General features: G+C 40.9%; 1 protein-coding gene across 1 annotated transcript in view; it reads left to right on the top strand.

Moving 5' to 3' along the window:
- The window catches only part of LOC106610792 (pecanex-like protein 2), a 95,711-nt gene that overhangs the window by 19,214 nt on the left and 59,174 nt on the right, over positions 1 to 17,323 (top strand). Inside the window, exons 21-28 of the mRNA XM_014210398.3 lie at positions 1,083 to 1,260; positions 1,550 to 1,658; positions 1,833 to 1,962; positions 2,726 to 2,784; positions 2,957 to 3,172; positions 6,429 to 6,682; positions 6,927 to 7,160; positions 7,419 to 7,522. Of these exons, the coding sequence (XP_014065873.3) occupies positions 1,083 to 1,260; positions 1,550 to 1,658; positions 1,833 to 1,962; positions 2,726 to 2,784; positions 2,957 to 3,172; positions 6,429 to 6,682; positions 6,927 to 7,160; positions 7,419 to 7,522 (1,284 nt within the window). The remainder of the gene's footprint in view (positions 1 to 1,082; positions 1,261 to 1,549; positions 1,659 to 1,832; positions 1,963 to 2,725; positions 2,785 to 2,956; positions 3,173 to 6,428; positions 6,683 to 6,926; positions 7,161 to 7,418; positions 7,523 to 17,323) is intronic.

Raw genomic sequence — 17,323 nt, 5'->3', positions numbered from 1 at the left:
CACTAGAAACAATAAATCACAAATGTCAGAACAAATCCAGTTTTTCAGGAGCTCTGGGTTTAGCTTGGGGTTTCCACTTTTGGAACTATTCCAGTGGTTCCATTGTACCGAGACTAAATCAAATATTTGACCCAGGTCTTCTAAGAACCATTTTCAGTTTAAAACCAGTTTGTTTAGACAATCTGTAGAGTTAATGTTTTTCCAGATAGACAGTGTGAAATACTTTAAACTTGCCTCTGTCCCACTTATTCGATTAACTTAAAATGCCAAACTTCATGTACTGTAGCACCTGGGGAAACCATTTTACAGAAACACAGTTCCACATAGGTTTATACTATATAGTCTTCACCAAGGTTATTATAGTTTTATTTCTCTTATTCTTTCATCCTGATTTACTAGTTTTTACTTAGTTTGAGTTGGATTAAAAGCTATTTTGTTTTGATATTATTTAGTTTCAGTTTTAGTGTTTAGAAAGTGGCAGATGTCTTCCCTGTTAACTAGTGATAGATAGTGATGCTTGGCCTATTTGAAACATCGCCACCTACTGGCAGCTTTTTTTCTGCCAGATTCAGAGGTTAAAAACCCCATTAGAAATAAGCTTGAAAAACCCATTAGATTTTTGCCCAAAGTAAAAAATAAAAAAAGGAAATAATTCATGATGGTTTTATTTCATTTGAGGTAGTTTTCGAGTCAAAGATAATAGTTTCAGTATCATTTTAGTTTTTCAAACAGGTTTGTTAATGATTTTATTTCCGTTGACAAAATGAGTTTTTTCATGATTCGTTTTCATTTTAATGTCAGTTTTCGTTTACTATAATAACCTTGGTCTCCACCACTCCCCTCTGTGCATGTTGGAGGTGCAACAAAACCCTGAGTACCTTCATCAATCAAAGAAATATCACTTTGTCAGTCACTATGCATGACCTTTGCTAGGGAAGAAAGTGTGATGTATATACAGTATTAGCTAGTATTGGTGCATTTGTTTCCCCTGCCTCCCTCCCCCTCCATGTCACCCCTTTGCTTTGCTCCGCTGTGTCCCGTCTGTGCGCCTGAGTTGCTCAGGTCTCTGTGTCTCGCTCCAGCTGTGATGTCTTGTTGATGACAGTTGCTGGGATGAAGCTCCTCCGCGCCTCCTTCTGCAATCCCAGCTTCCAGTTCGTCACTCTCATCTTCACTATCGTCTTCTTCGAGTTTGACTGCAGCAGAGCCTCTGAAACCTTTCTGCTGGACTTTTTTATTATGTCCATTGTCTTCCACAAGGTCAGTCTGTGATGTGACTAGAGACTGGTACACACTCTCCCGACCTCTGAATACCATAAAATAAGGAAATGAATGCAACTCACTATGTTTGCGGTTCCCAAACTTCCTACAATTGATTAAAAACATGTACAGTAGTATTATTCGGGGTCTGTGAAGCAGCAGACACAGCTGCTCCGTATGTAGAGTGGCCTTCTTTCTTTTGACTATCTTGGATTTATTTTTAGAATCTAAAAAAGAACTGTCTTTGTTGTCTGTCAGTGACTCACAGCAGGTGTTTGTTCCTCTACAGCTCAGCGATCTTCTTCACAAGCTCAACTTCATCATGGTTTACATCGCACCGTGGCAGATCGCATGGGGCAGTGCCTTCCACGCGTTCGCTCAGCCCTTCGCTGTGCCCCGTATCCTTTGGTTTTGACGTGTGTATGAACTACACATGCTTCCACATGTTTTGACGTTGCTCTGACTGAAACTGTGACAGCGAATTTGACAGCAGGTATGTGAGTATGGTAAATCTGTTGATACCTGATGGTTGTTCCTTGGTTGTGGGGGTTCTCCTTCATGATGCAGCTCAGACTCAGCCATGTTGCTGCTGCAGACGTTCATCACAACTCTTTTCTACACCCCCCTCAGCCCCTTCCTGGGCAGCGCTATCTTCATCACCTCCTACCCGCGGCCCGTCAAGTTCTGGGAGAGGAACTACAAGTAATGACCTTTCATCGCCCGCAGCATGAGAGAAAGCACCATTAAGCCCTTTAAAGCACTTACTTTAAAGGGATACTGTAAGATTATCTACTTCCCCAGAGTCAGATGAACCTGTGGATACCATTTTTATGTTTCTGCATGCAGTATGAAGGAAGTTAAAGGTAGTTTCGCTAGAAAATGCTAACTAGTGTTAGAGCAATGACTGAAAGTCTACAGGTACGGTAGCAAATGAGTTCATCTGACACTGGGTAAGTAGAAAAACGGCTTATTGTCTGAATCTCGCAATATTCCCTTAAACCACCACAGTATGTCGACGGCCACCCATCTATCCAGCCTCAGAAATGAGACAAGGGAAAGTCCATTATCAATAGAGAGGGGGATGAGGGACGTCCAAATCAGTTTGTCTATGACCAAACCATTGAGTGAGGTCACTGTCAATAATTAAATGTTAGTCCGTTTCTAATCTACTCAGAAAATATGCAAGTGGCCTCCTAGAGCCCCTGTTGACATCCATATAAGGACATTTCCGTCTCAGAGATGATGTCATACACTCAGCTGACAGCGAAGTGGTCTAGGCGTAGCCACATAGAGTTTAGCACCTCTACTCCAGTTACTGAGTTATTGTTGAGGATTTATATAACTATTTTAACTATAACTAACACAGGTCCTAAGAAGAAACCAGAATTCTCGTATGTTAGACTTTGTTTGTTGTATGTAAATGAATGTACTGTCTCCCTAATCTTGGTTTGGTACCATTTTGCAGCACCAAACGTATTGACAACTCCAATAGCAGACTGGTATCTCAGGTTGATAAAGAGACAGGTAAAATATTATTTATTTAATAAATATGATCATGCTGTCCTCCCTAATTGACATTAACCAGAGAAGCTGATTTCGAATTTCTCAACTCGACAATGATCTTCTCATGGTTAATACATGTTGTTTTGTTGGTCATGTCAATCAGTGTATTTTACATAAACTTTTATTCCTCCAGGATGTGACGACAACAACCTGAACTCCATCTTCTATGAGTATCTGACGCGCTCTCTGCAGCACTCTCTGTGTGGTGACCTGATGCTGGGCCGCTGGGGGAACTACAGCTCTGGGGACTGCTTCATCCTGGCCTCTGACTACCTCAACGCCTTCGTTCACCTCATCGAGATCGGCAATGGCCTGGTCACTTTCCAGCTCCGAGGCTTGGAGTTCAGAGGTCAGATACTGACTAATACACAATGAGGAGCACTATACCACACCCAGAGCCATATACACCTACACTGCCTTCGGAAAGTATTCAGACCCCTTGAGTGTTAGATTTTGTTACGTAACAAAATGGATAACATTTAAAAAAAATGCTCAGCAATCTACACACAATACAATATAATGACGAACTGGAAACAGGTTTTTCGAAATTTTTGCAAATGTATTACAAATATAATTTATTTATAATTTAAGTATTCAGACCCTTTGCTATGAGCTCAGGTACATCCTGTTTCCATTGATCATCCTTGAGATGTTTCTACAACTTGATTGGAGTCCACCTGTGGTAAATTCAATTGATTGGACATGATTTAGAAAGGCACACACCTGTCTATATAAGGTCCCACAGTTGACAGTGCATGTCAGAGCAAAAACCAAGCCATGAGGTCGAAGGAATTGTCCGTAGAGCTCCAAGACTGGATTGTGCCGAGGACAGATCTGGGTAAGGGTACCAAGACTTTGGAACCACCAAGACTTTTCCTAGAGCTGGCTGCCCGGCCAAACTGAGCAATCGGAGGAGGGCCTTGGTCAAGGAGGTGACCAAGAACCCGATGGTCATTCTGACAGAGCTCTAGAGTTCCTCTGTGGAGATGGGAGAACCTTCCAGAAGGACAACCATCTCTGCAACACTCCACCAATCAGGCCTTTATGGTAGAGTGGCCAGAAGGCACATGACGGCTTGCTTGGAGTTTGCTGAATGCCAAGCGTCACGTCTGAAGGAAACCTGGCACCATCCCTACGGTGTAGCATGGTGGTAGCAGCATCATGCTGTGGGGATGTTTTTTAGCGGCAAGGACTGGGAGACTCGTCAGGATCGAGGGAAAGATGAACGGAGCAATGTACAACGACCATAAGCACACAACCAAGACAACGCAGGAGTGGTTTTGGGACAAGTCTCTGAATGCCCTTGAGTGGCCCAGCCAGAGCTCGGACATCTGTGGAGAGACCTGGAAATAGCTGTGCAGCAATGCTCCCAATACAAACTGACAGCGCTTGAGAGGATCTGGATAGAAGAATGGGAGAAACTCCCCAATTACAGGTGTGCCAAGCTTGTAGCGTTGTACCCAAGAGAACTTGAGGCTGTAAAGCGCTGCCAAAAATGCTTCAACAAAGTACTGCGTAAAGGGTCTGAATACTTATGTAAATGTAATATTTCATTTTTTTTAAAATAAATTAGCAAACATTTCTCAAACTTGTTTGGCTTAGTCATTATGGGGTATTGTGTGTATATTAATGAGGGGGAAAAAACTATTTCATACATTTTAGAATAAGGCTGTAACCTAACAAAATGTGGAAAAAGTCAAGGGGTCTGAATATTTTCCGGTTGCACTATATATACCTGTAGGTACTCTGTGGCTATGATGACTCTACTGATATGGGGAATATCTTGACTGTGTTGAATGTTACAAGTTTCTTAAAAAAAAACAATATACACTGCTCAAAAAAATAAAGGGAACACTTAAACAACACAATGTAACTCCAACTCAATCACACTTCTGTGAAATCAAACTGTCCACTTAGGAAGCAACACTGATTGACAATACATTTCACATGCTGTTGTGCAAATGGAATAGACAACAGGTGGAAATTATAGGCAATTAGCAAGACACCCCCAATAAAGGAGTGGTTCGGCAGGTGGTGACCACAGACCACTTCTCAGTTCTTATGCTTCCTGGCTGATGTTTTGGTCACTTTTGAATGCTGGCAGTGCTTTCACTCTAGTGGTAGCATGAGACGGAGTCTACAACCCACACAAGTGGCTCAGGTTGTGCAGCTCATCCTGGATGGCACATCAATGTGAGCTGTGGCAAGAAGGTTTGCTGTGTCTGTCAGCGTAGTGTCCAGAGCATGGAGGCACTACCAGGAGACAGGCCAGTACATCAGGAGACGTGGAGGAGGCCGTAGGAGGGCAACAACCCAGCAGCACGACCACTACCTCCGCCTTTGTGCAAGGAGGAGCAGGAGGAGCACTGCCAGAGCCCCGCAAAATGACCTCCAGCAGGCCACAAATGTGCATATGTCTGCTCAAACGGTCAGAAAAAGACTCCATGAGGGCCCGACGTCCACAGGTGGGGGTTGTGCTTACAGCCCAACACTGTGCAGGATGTTTGGCATTTGCCAGAGAACACCAAGATTGGCAAATTCGCCAATGACACGCTGTGCTCTTTACAGATGAAGCAGGTTCACACTGAGCTCATGTGACAGACGTGACAGAGTCTGGAGACGCCGTGGAGAACGTTCTGCTGCCTGCAACATCTTCCAGCATGACCGGTTTGGCGGTGAGTCAGTCATGGTGTGGGGTGGCATTTCTTTGGGGGGCCGCACAGCCCTCCATGTGCTCGCCAGAGGTAGCCTGACTGCCATTAGGTACCGAGATGAGATCCTCAGACCCCTTGTGAGACCATATGCTGGCGCGGTTGGCCCTGGGTTCCTCCTAATGCAAGACAATGCTAGACCTCATGTGGCTGAAGTGTGTCAGCAGTTCCTGCAAGAGGAAGGCATTGATGCTATGGACTGGCCCACCCATTCCCCAGACCTGAATCCAATTGAGCACATCTGGGACATCATGTCTCGCTCCATCCACCAATGCCACGTTGCACCACAGACTGTCCAGGAGTTGGCGGATGCTTTAGTCCAGGTCTGGGAGGAGATCCCTCAGGAGACCATCCGCCACCTCATCAGGAGCATGCCCAGGCGTTGTAGGGAGGTCATACAGGCACGTGGAGGCCACACACACTACTGAGACTCATTTTGACTTGTTTTAAGGACATTACATCAAAGTTGGATCAGCCTGTAGTGTGGTTTTCCACTTTAATTTTGAGTGTGACTCCAAATCCAGAGCTCCATGGGTTGATAAATTGGATTTCCATTGATTATTTTTGTGATTCTGTTGTCAGCACATTCAACTATGTAAAGAAAAAAGTATTTAATACGATTATTTCCTTTATTCAGATCTAGGATGTGTTATTTTTGTGTTCCCTTTATTTTTTTGAGCAGTGTATATATATATTCAAATTTTCTTTGAAATTGTTTTCTAATAATCATAAGCCCCACATCTCGACCACAGATGTACAATCACCATTAACATGGTCTGTGGTCCTTCTCCTTCTGATTCAGAGGGGTTGGGTTAAATGCGGAAAACACCTTTCGGTTGAATGTATTCAGTTGTGCTACTGACTAGGTATCTCCTTTTCCCTTCTCCTCCCCAGGTACATACTGCCAGCAGAGGGAGGTAGAGGCCATCACTGAGGGGGTGGAGGAGGACGATTCCTGTTGCTGTTGTGAGCCGGGCCACCTGCCACACGTCCTGTCCTGCAATGCGGCCTTCAACCTGCGATGGCTGGCCTGGGAGGTCACCACCACCAAGTATCTGCTGGAGGGCTACAGCATCAGCGAGAACAACGCTGCCACCATGCTTCAGGTGTACGACCTGCGCAAACTGCTTATCAGCTACTATCTGAAGGTTGTATACCTTTTGACTTCTTATGGAAATGTAACAGACAAAGACTTGAGTTTAACCTATGATCTAAGCAGTTTAATATTAATTTATTTTTATACTTTTAACATCTTTGTAATTCATTACTGCTTTTATTTGAAAAGCAATTATGTCTGAGCTTAACTGCTGAGCTTCAAAACCTTTGCAAGGAGTAGGCCATAAAAATATATATTTCATCATCAATCCTTATTCCCTCTTGTTTCACCTCTAGAGCATAATCTACTACCTGATCCAGTCCCTGAAGCTGCAGACGTGGATAAAGGATCCCTCTATCACGAAGGCTCTGGTGTCCTACACCAAGTGGCACCACATAGAGAGAGACCCGGCCGTGTTCAGCGTTAAGATAGACGAGGACTATGTCCACTGCCTCCAGGGTGTCACCAGGGCCAGCTTCTGTAACGTCTATCTGGAGTGGATCCAGTACTGTGCCAACAAACTGGAGGAGGTGAGTGGAGATGTGAGATTGCAATGCACAGTACAATCATGCATGTAGTAAGGAAAACTCCAGGCCCTTGTCTAGTTCATTTTTCCTTGTCAGGAAAACTCTAGGAACTAGTTTATTCTTCCTGATAAGGTCATGGAAAAAACAGGGCCCTATCAAGACATGCAGTCTTGATGACCCCATGTTGTACCGTTTGGTTTCCTTGCTGCTGGTCATTTCAGAGGATGTGAACACTGACCTTTGACCCTTGTGTTTTGCCAGCCTGTGGACTGTGACGAGGACTCCCCTCTGATCACTCTGTGCTATGCCTTGTCTGTGCTGGGCAGGAGATCCTTGGGGACAGCATCTCATAACATGTCCAACAGGTGAACCTTCCATAACTGTCAAATAATCATTCCTTTCATGTTATGAGGTTTTACTACCCTCCAGGGATGTTGTGTTATATATGGGGTTTTATTGCCCTCCAGGGATATTTTCTTGTGTTATATATGGGGTTTTATTACCCTCCAGGGATGTTGTGTTATATATATGGGGTTTTATTACCCTCCAGGGATGTTGTGTGATATATATATGGGGTTTTATTACCCTCCAGGGATATTTTATTGTGTTATATATATGGGGTTTTATTACCCTCCAGGGATGTTGTGTTATATATATATATATATATATATATATGGGGTTTTATTACCCTCCAGGGAAGTTGTTATATATGGGGTTTTATTACCCTCCAGGGATATTTTATTGTGTTATATATGGGGTTTTATTACCCTCCAGGGATGTTGTTATATATATGGGGTTTTATTTCCCTCCAGGGATGTTGTGTGATATATATATGGGGTTTTATTACCCTCCAGGGATGTTGTGTTGTGTTATATATTGGCTTTTAATGACCTCCAGGGATGCTGTGTTATATATGGGGTTTTATTACCCTCCAGGGATGCTGTGTTGTTATATATGGGGTTTTACTACCCTCCAGGGATGTTGTATTGTGTTATATATGGGGTTTTATTGCCCTCCAGGGATGTTGTGTTGTGTTATATATGGGGTTTTACTACCCTCCAGGGATGTTGTGTTATATATGGGGTTTTATTACCCTCCAGGGATGCTGTGTTATATATGGGGTTTTATTACCCTCCAGGGATGCTGTGTTATATATGGGGTTTTATTACCCTCCAGGGATGTTGTGTTGTATATATGGGCTTTTATTACCCTCCAGGGATGTTGTTGTGTTATATATGGGGTTTTATTACCCTCCAGGGATGTTGTGTTATGTTTTACATGGGGTTTATTACCCTCCATGGATGTTGTGTTATATATGGGGTTTTATTACCCTCCAGACATGCTGTGTTATATGGGCTTTTATTACCCTCCAGGGATGTTGTGTTATATATATGGGGTTTTACTACCCTCCAGGGATGTTGTGTTATATATGGGGTTTTACTACCCTCCAGGGATGTTGTGTTTTGTTATATATGGGGTTTTATTACCCTCCAGGGATGTTGTGTTTTGTTATATATGGGGTTTTATTACCCTCCAGGGATGTTGTGTTATATATGGGATTTTATTACCCTCCAGGGATGTTGTATTGTGTTATATATCGGCTTTTATTGCCCTCCAGGGATGTTGTGTTGTTATATATGGGGTTTTATTACCCTCCAGGGATGTTGTGTTATATATGGGGTTTTACTACCCTCCAGGGATGTTGTATTTGGTTATATTTGGGGTTTTATTACCCTCCAGGGATGCTGTGTTATATATGGGGTTTTATTACCCTCCAGGGGTGTTATATTGTGTTTTATTACCCTCCAGGGATGCTGTGTTATATATGGGGTTTTATTACCCTCCAGGGATGTTGTGTTATATATATGGGGTTTTACTACCCTCCAGGGATGTTGTGTTGTGTTATATATGGGGTTTTACTACCCTCCACGGATGTTGTGTTTTGTTATATATGGGGTTTTATTACCCTCCAGGGATGTTGTGTTACATATGGGGTTTTATTACCCTCCAGGGATGTTGTGTTATATATGGGTTTTAATTGCCCTCCAGGGATGTTGTGTTATATATGGGATTTTATTGCCCTCCAGGGATGTTGTGTTGTGTTATATATGGGGTTTTATTACCCTCCAGGGATGTTGTGTTGTATTATATCTATATATATATATATATATGGGGTTGTATTTCCCTCCAGGGATGTTGTGTTGTTATATATGGGGTTTTACTACCCTCCAGGGATGTTGTATTTGGTTATATATGGGGTTTTATTGCCCTCCAGGGATGTTGTGTTATATATGGGGTTTTATTACCCTCCAAGGATGTTGTGTTAAATATGGAGTTTTATTACCCTCCAGGGGTGTTGTATTGTGTTTTTATATGGGGTTTTATTACCCTCCAGACATGCTGTGTTATATATGGGCTTTTATTACCCTCCAGGGATGTTGTGTTATATGGGGTTTTATTACCCTCCAGGGAAGTTGTAATATATATGGGGTTTTATTACCCTCCAGGGATGCTGTGTTATATATGGGGTTTTATTACCCTCCAGGGATGTTGTGTTATATATGGGTTTTATTACCCTCCAGGGAAGTTGTTATATATTGGGTTTTATTACCCTCCAGGGATGCTGTGTTATATATGGGGTTTTACTACCCTCCAGGGATGCTGTGTTTTGTTATATATGGGGTTTTATTACCCTCCAGGGATGTTGTGTTATATATGGGGTTTTATTACCCTCCAGGGATATTTTATTATGTTACATATAGGGTTATATTACCCTCCAGGGATGTTGCGTTACATATGGGGTTTTATTACCCTCCAGTGAAGTTGTGTTATATATGGGGTTTTACTACCCTCCAGGGATGGTGTATTTGGTTATATATGGGGTTTTATTGCCCTCCAGGGATGTTGTGTTATATATGGGGTTTTATTACCCTCCAAGGATGTTGTGTTATATATGGGGTTTTATTACCCTCCAGGGATGTTGTATTGTGTTTTATATGGGGTTTTATTACCCTCCAGGGATGCTGTGTTATATATGGGGTTTTATTACCCTCCAGGGATGCTGTGTTACATATGGGTTTTAATTGCCCTCCAGGGATGTTGTGTTATATATGGGATTTTATTGCCCTCCAGGGATGTTGTTGTGTTATATATGGGGTTTTACTACCCTCCAGGGATGTTGTATTTGGTTATATTTGGGGTTTTACTACCCTCCAGGGATGTTGTATTTGGTTATATATGGGCTTTTATTACCCTCCAGGGATGTTGTGTTATATATATATATGGGGTTGTATTCCCCTCCAGGGATGGTGTATTTGGTTATATATGGGGTTTTATTGCCCTCCAGGGATGTTGTGTTATATATGGGGTTTTATTACCCTCCAAGGATGTTGTGTTGTTATATATGGGGTTTTATTACCCTCCAGGGATGTTGTATTGTGTTTTATATGGGGTTTTATTACCCTCCAGGGATGCTGTGTTATATATGGGGTTTTATTACCCTCCAGGGGTGTTATATTGTGTTTTATATGGGGTTTTATTACCCTCCAGACATGCTGTGTTATATATGGGGTTTTATTACCCTCCAGGGATGTTGTGTTATATATGGGGTTTTATTACCCTCCAAGGATGTTGTGTTGTTATATATGGGGTTTTATTACCCTCCAGGGATGTTGTATTGTGTTTTATATGGTGTTTTATTACCCTCCAGGGATGCTGTGTTATATATGGGGTTTTATTACCCTCCAGGGATGTTGTGTTATATATGGGGTTTTATTACCCTCCAAGGGTGTTGTGTTATATATATATATATGGGGTTTTATTACCCTCCAGACATGCTGTGTTATGTTATATATATATATGTATATATGTGGTTTTATTACCCTCCAGGGATGTTGTGTTATATATGGGGTTTTATTACCCTCCAGGGATGCTGTGTTATATATGGGGTTTTATTACCCTCCAGGGAAGTTGTGTTATATATGGGGTGTTATTACCCTCCAGGGATGCTGTGTTATATATTGGGTTTTATTACCCTCCAGGGGTGTTGTGTTATATATATATATATATATGGGGTTTTATTTCCCTCCAGGGATGTTGTATTGTGTTTTATATGGGGTTTTATTTCCCTCCAGGGATGTTGTGTTATATATATATATATATATATATATGGGGTTTTATTACCCTCCAGGGATGTTGTGTTATATATATGGGGTTTTACTACCCTCCAGGGATGTTGTGTTGTGTTATATATGGGGTTTTACTACCCTCCAGGGATGTTGTATTGTGTTATATATTGTGTTTTATTGCCCTCCAGGGATGTTGTTATATATGGGGTTTTATTACCCTCCGATGCTGTTGTTATATATGGGGTTTTATTACCCTCCAGGGATGTCGTGTTGTGTTATATATTTATATGGGGTTTTATTTCCCTCCAGGGATGTTGTATTGTGTTATATATGGGCTTTTATTGCCCTCCAGGGATGTTGTGTTATATATGTTTTATTACCCTCCAGGGTTGTTGTGTTATATATGGGGTTTTATTACCCTCCAGGGATGTTGTGTTGTGTTATATATCGGCTTTTATTGCCCTCCAGCGATGTTGTGTTATATATGGGGTTTATTACCCTCCAGGGAAGTTGTGTTATATATGGGGTTTTATTACCCTCCAGGGATGTTGTTATAAATGGGGTTTTATTACCCTCCAGGGATGTTGTGTTATGTATGGGGTTTTATTACCCTCCAGGGATGTTGTGTTGTCATATATGGGGTTTTATTACCCTCCAGGGATGTTGTATTGTGTTTTATATGGGGTTTTATTACCCTCCAGGGATGCTGTGTTATGTATGGGGTTTTATTACCCTCCAGGGATGTTGTGTTATATATATATGGGGTTTTATTACCCTCCAGGGATGTTGTGTTATATATGGGGTTTTATTACCCTCCAGGGGTGTTGTGTTATATATGTTTTATTACCCTCCAGGGTTGTTGTGTTATATATGGGGTTTTATTACCCTCCAGGGATGTTGTGTTGTGTTATATATCGGCTTTTATTGCCCTCCAGCGATGTTGTGTTATATATGGGGTTTATTACCCTCCAGGGAAGTTGTGTTATATATGGGGTTTTATTACCCTCCAGGGATGTTGTTATAAATGGGGTTTTATTACCCTCCAGGGATGTTGTGTTATGTATGGGGTTTTATTACCCTCCAGGGATGTTGTGTTGTCATATATGGGGTTTTATTACCCTCCAGGGATGTTGTATTGTGTTTTATATGGGGTTTTATTACCCTCCAGGGATGCTGTGTTATGTATGGGGTTTTATTACCCTCCAGGGATGTTGTGTTATATATATATGGGGTTTTATTACCCTCCAGGGATGTTGTGTTATATATGGGGTTTTATTACCCTCCAGGGGTGTTGTGTTATATATATGGGGTTTTATTACCCTCCAGACATGTTGTGTTTTATATGGGGTTTTATTACCCTCCAGACATGTTGTGTTTTATATGGGGTTTTATTACCCTCCAGGGAAGTTGTGTTATATATGGGGTTTTATTACCCTCCAGGGATGCTGTGTTATATATGGGGTTTTATTTCCCTCCAGGGATGTTGTGTTGTGTTATATATGGGGTTGTATTGTGTTATATATTGTGTTTTATTGCCCTCCAGGGATGTTGTTATATATGGGGTTTTATTACCCTCCTATGCTGTTGTTATATATGGGGTTTTATTACCCTCCAGGGAGTTGTGTTTATATATGGGGTTTTATTACCCTCCAGGGAGGCTGTGTTATATATATGGGGATTTATTACCCTCCAGGGATGTTGTGTTATATATATGGGGTTTTACTACTCTCCAGGGATGTTGTGTTATATATGGGGTTTTATTGCCCTCCAGGGATGTTGTGTTATATATGGGATTGTATTACCCTCCAGGGATGTTGTATTGTGTTATATATCAGCTTTTATTGCCCTCCAGGGATGTTGTGTTATATATGGGGTTTTATTACCCTCCAGGGATGTTGTGTTATATATATGGGGTTTTATTACCCTCCAGGGATGTTGTGTTATATATGGGGTTTTATTACCCTCCAAGGGTGTTGTGTTATATATATATATATATATGGGGTTTTATTACCCTCCAGACATGCTGTGTTATGTTATATATATATATGTATATATGTGGTTTTATTACCCTCCAGGGATGTTGTGTTATATATGGGGTTTTATTACCCTCCAGGGATGCTGTGTTATATATGGGGTTTTATTACCCTCCAGGGAAGTTGTGTTATATATGGGGTGTTATTACCCTCCAGGGATGCTGTGTTATATATTGGGTTTTATTACCCTCCAGGGGTGTTGTGTTATATATATATATATATATGGGGTTTTATTTCCCTCCAGGGATGTTGTATTGTGTTTTATATGGGGTTTTATTTCCCTCCAGGGATGTTGTGTTATATATATATATATATATGGGGTTTTATTACCCTCCAGGGATGTTGTGTTATATATATGGGGTTTTACTACCCTCCAGGGATGTTGTGTTGTGTTATATATGGGGTTTTACTACCCTCCAGGGATGTTGTATTGTGTTATATATATATATATGGGGTTTTATTACCCTCCAGGGATGTTGTGTTATATATGGGGTTTTACTACCCTCCAGGGATGTTGTATTGTGTTATATATTGTGTTTTATTGCCCTCCAGGGATGTTGTTATATATGGGGTTTTATTACCCTCCGATGCTGTTGTTATATATGGGGTTTTATTACCCTCCAGGGAGTTGTGTTTATATATGGGGTTTTATTACCCTCCAGGGATGTCGTGTTGTGTTATATATTTATATGGGGTTTTATTTCCCTCCAGGGATGTTGTATTGTGTTATATATGGGCTTTTATTGCCCTCCAGGGATGTTGTGTTATATATGTTTTATTACCCTCCAGGGTTGTTGTGTTATATATGGGGTTTTATTACCCTCCAGGGATGTTGTGTTGTGTTATATATCGGCTTTTATTGCCCTCCAGCGATGTTGTGTTATATATGGGGTTTATTACCCTCCAGGGAAGTTGTGTTATATATGGGGTTTTATTACCCTCCAGGGATGTTGTTATAAATGGGGTTTTATTACCCTCCAGGGATGTTGTGTTATGTATGGGGTTTTATTACCCTCCAGGGATGTTGTGTTGTCATATATGGGGTTTTATTACCCTCCAGGGATGTTGTATTGTGTTTTATATGGGGTTTTATTACCCTCCAGGGATGCTGTGTTATGTATGGGGTTTTATTACCCTCCAGGGATGTTGTGTTATATATGGGGTTTTATTACCCTCCAGGGATGTTGTGTTATATATATGGGGTTTTACTACCCTCCAGGGATGTTGTGTTGTGTTATATATGGGGTTTTACTACCCTCCACGGATGTTGTGTTTTGTTATATATGGGGTTTTATTACCCTCCAGGGATGTTGTGTTACATATGGGGTTTTATTACCCTCCAGGGATGTTGTGTTATATATGGGTTTTAATTGCCCTCCAGGGATGTTGTGTTATATATGGGATTTTATTGCCCTCCAGGGATGTTGTGTTGTGTTATATATGGGGTTTTATTACCCTCCAGGGATGTTGTGTTGTGTTATATCTATATATATATATATATATATATATGGGGTTGTATTTCCCTCCAGGGATGTTGTGTTGTTATATATGGGGTTTTACTACCCTCCAGGGATGTTGTATTTGGTTATATATGGGGTTTTATTGCCCTCCAGGGATGTTGTGTTATATATGGGGTTTTATTACCCTCCAAGGATGTTGTGTTAAATATGGAGTTTTATTACCCTCCAGGGGTGTTGTATTGTGTTTTTATATGGGGTTTTATTACCCTCCAGACATGCTGTGTTATATATGGGCTTTTATTACCCTCCAGGGATGTTGTGTTATATGGGGTTTTATTACCCTCCAGGGAAGTTGTAATATATATGGGGTTTTATTACCCTCCAGGGATGCTGTGTTATATATGGGGTTTTATTACCCTCCAGGGATGTTGTGTTATATATGGGTTTTATTACCCTCCAGGGAAGTTGTTATATATTGGGTTTTATTACCCTCCAGGGATGCTGTGTTATATATATGGGGTTTTATTTCCCTCCAGGGAAGTTGTTATATATGGGGTTTTACTACCCTCCAGGGATGTTGTGTTTTGTTATATATGGGGTTTTATTACCCTCCAGGGATGTTGTGTTATATATGGGGTTTTATTACCCTCCAGGGATATTTTATTATGTTACATATAGGGTTATATTACCCTCCAGGGATGTTGCGTTACATATGGGGTTTTATTACCCTCCAGTGAAGTTGTGTTATATATGGGGTTTTACTACCCTCCAGGGATGGTGTATTTGGTTATATATGGGGTTTTATTGCCCTCCAGGGATGTTGTGTTATATATGGGGTTTTATTACCCTCCAAGGATGTTGTGTTATATATGGGGTTTTATTACCCTCCAGGGATGTTGTATTGTGTTTTATATGGGGTTTTATTACCCTCCAGGGATGCTGTGTTATATATGGGGTTTTATTACCCTCCAGGGATGCTGTGTTATATATGGGTTTTAATTGCCCTCCAGGGATGTTGTGTTATATATGGGATTTTATTGCCCTCCAGGGATGTTGTTGTGTTATATATGGGGTTTTACTACCCTCCAGGGATGTTGTATTTGGTTATATTTGGGGTTTTACTACCCTCCAGGGATGTTGTATTTGGTTATATATGAGCTTTTATTACCCTCCAGGGATGTTGTGTTATATATATATATGGGGTTGTATTCCCCTCCAGGGATGGTGTATTTGGTTATATATGGGGTTTTATTGCCCTCCAGGGATGTTGTGTTATATATGGGGTTTTATTACCCTCCAAGGATGTTGTGTTGTTATATATGGGGTTTTATTACCCTCCAGGGATGTTGTATTGTGTTTTATATGGGGTTTTATTACCCTCCAGGGATGCTGTGTTATATATGGGGTTTTATTACCCTCCAGGGGTGTTATATTGTGTTTTATATGGGGTTTTATTACCCTCCAGACATGCTGTGTTATATATGGGGTTTTATTACCCTCCAGGGATGTTGTGTTATATATGGGGTTTTATTACCCTCCAAGGATGTTGTGTTGTTATATATGGGGTTTTATTACCCTCCAGGGATGTTGTATTGTGTTTTATATGGGGTTTTATTACCCTCCAGGGATGCTGTGTTATATATGGGGTTTTATTACCCTCCAGGGATGTTGTGTTATATATGGGGTTTTATTACCCTCCAAGGGTGTTGTGTTATATATATATATATGGGGTTTTATTACCCTCCAGACATGCTGTGTTATGTTATATATATATATGTATATATGTGGTTTTATTACCCTCCAGGGATGTTGTGTTATATATGGGGTTTTATTACCCTCCAGGGATGCTGTGTTATATATGGGGTTTTATTACCCTCCAGGGAAGTTGTGTTATATATGGGGTGTTATTACCCTCCAGGGATGCTGTGTTATATATTGGGTTTTATTACCCTCCAGGGGTGTTGTGTTATATATATATATATATATGGGGTTTTATTTCCCTCCAGGGATGTTGTATTGTGTTTTATATGGGGTTTTATTTCCCTCCAGGGATGTTGTGTTATATATATATATATATATATGGGGTTTTATTACCCTCCAGGGATGTTGTGTTATATATATGGGGTTTTACTACCCTCCAGGGATGTTGTGTTGTGTTATATATGGGGTTTTACTACCCTCCAGGGATGTTGTATTGTGTTATATATTGTGTTTTATTGCCCTCCAGGGATGTTGTTATATATGGGGTTTTATTACCCTCCGATGCTGTTGTTATATATGGGGTTTTATTACCCTCCAGGGAGTTGTGTTTATATATGGGGTTTTATTACCCTCCAGGGATGTCGTGTTGTGTTATATATTTATATGGGGTTTTATTTCCCTCCAGGGATGTTGTATTGTGTTATATATGGGCTTTTATTGCCCTCCAGGGATGTTGTGTTATATATGTTTTATTACCCTCCAGGGTTGTTGTGTTATATATGGGGTTTTATTACCCTCCAGGGATGTTGTGTTGTGTTATATATCGGCTTTTATTGCCCTCCAGC

The sequence above is a fragment of the Salmo salar genome, chromosome 28 (assembly GCF_965601325.2).
Source record: "Salmo salar chromosome 28, fSalSal1, whole genome shotgun sequence".
NCBI lineage: Eukaryota > Metazoa > Chordata > Actinopteri > Salmoniformes > Salmonidae > Salmo > Salmo salar.
The sequence above is the reverse complement of the archived record's forward strand: the minus strand, read 5'-3'. Positions and strand labels throughout refer to the sequence as shown.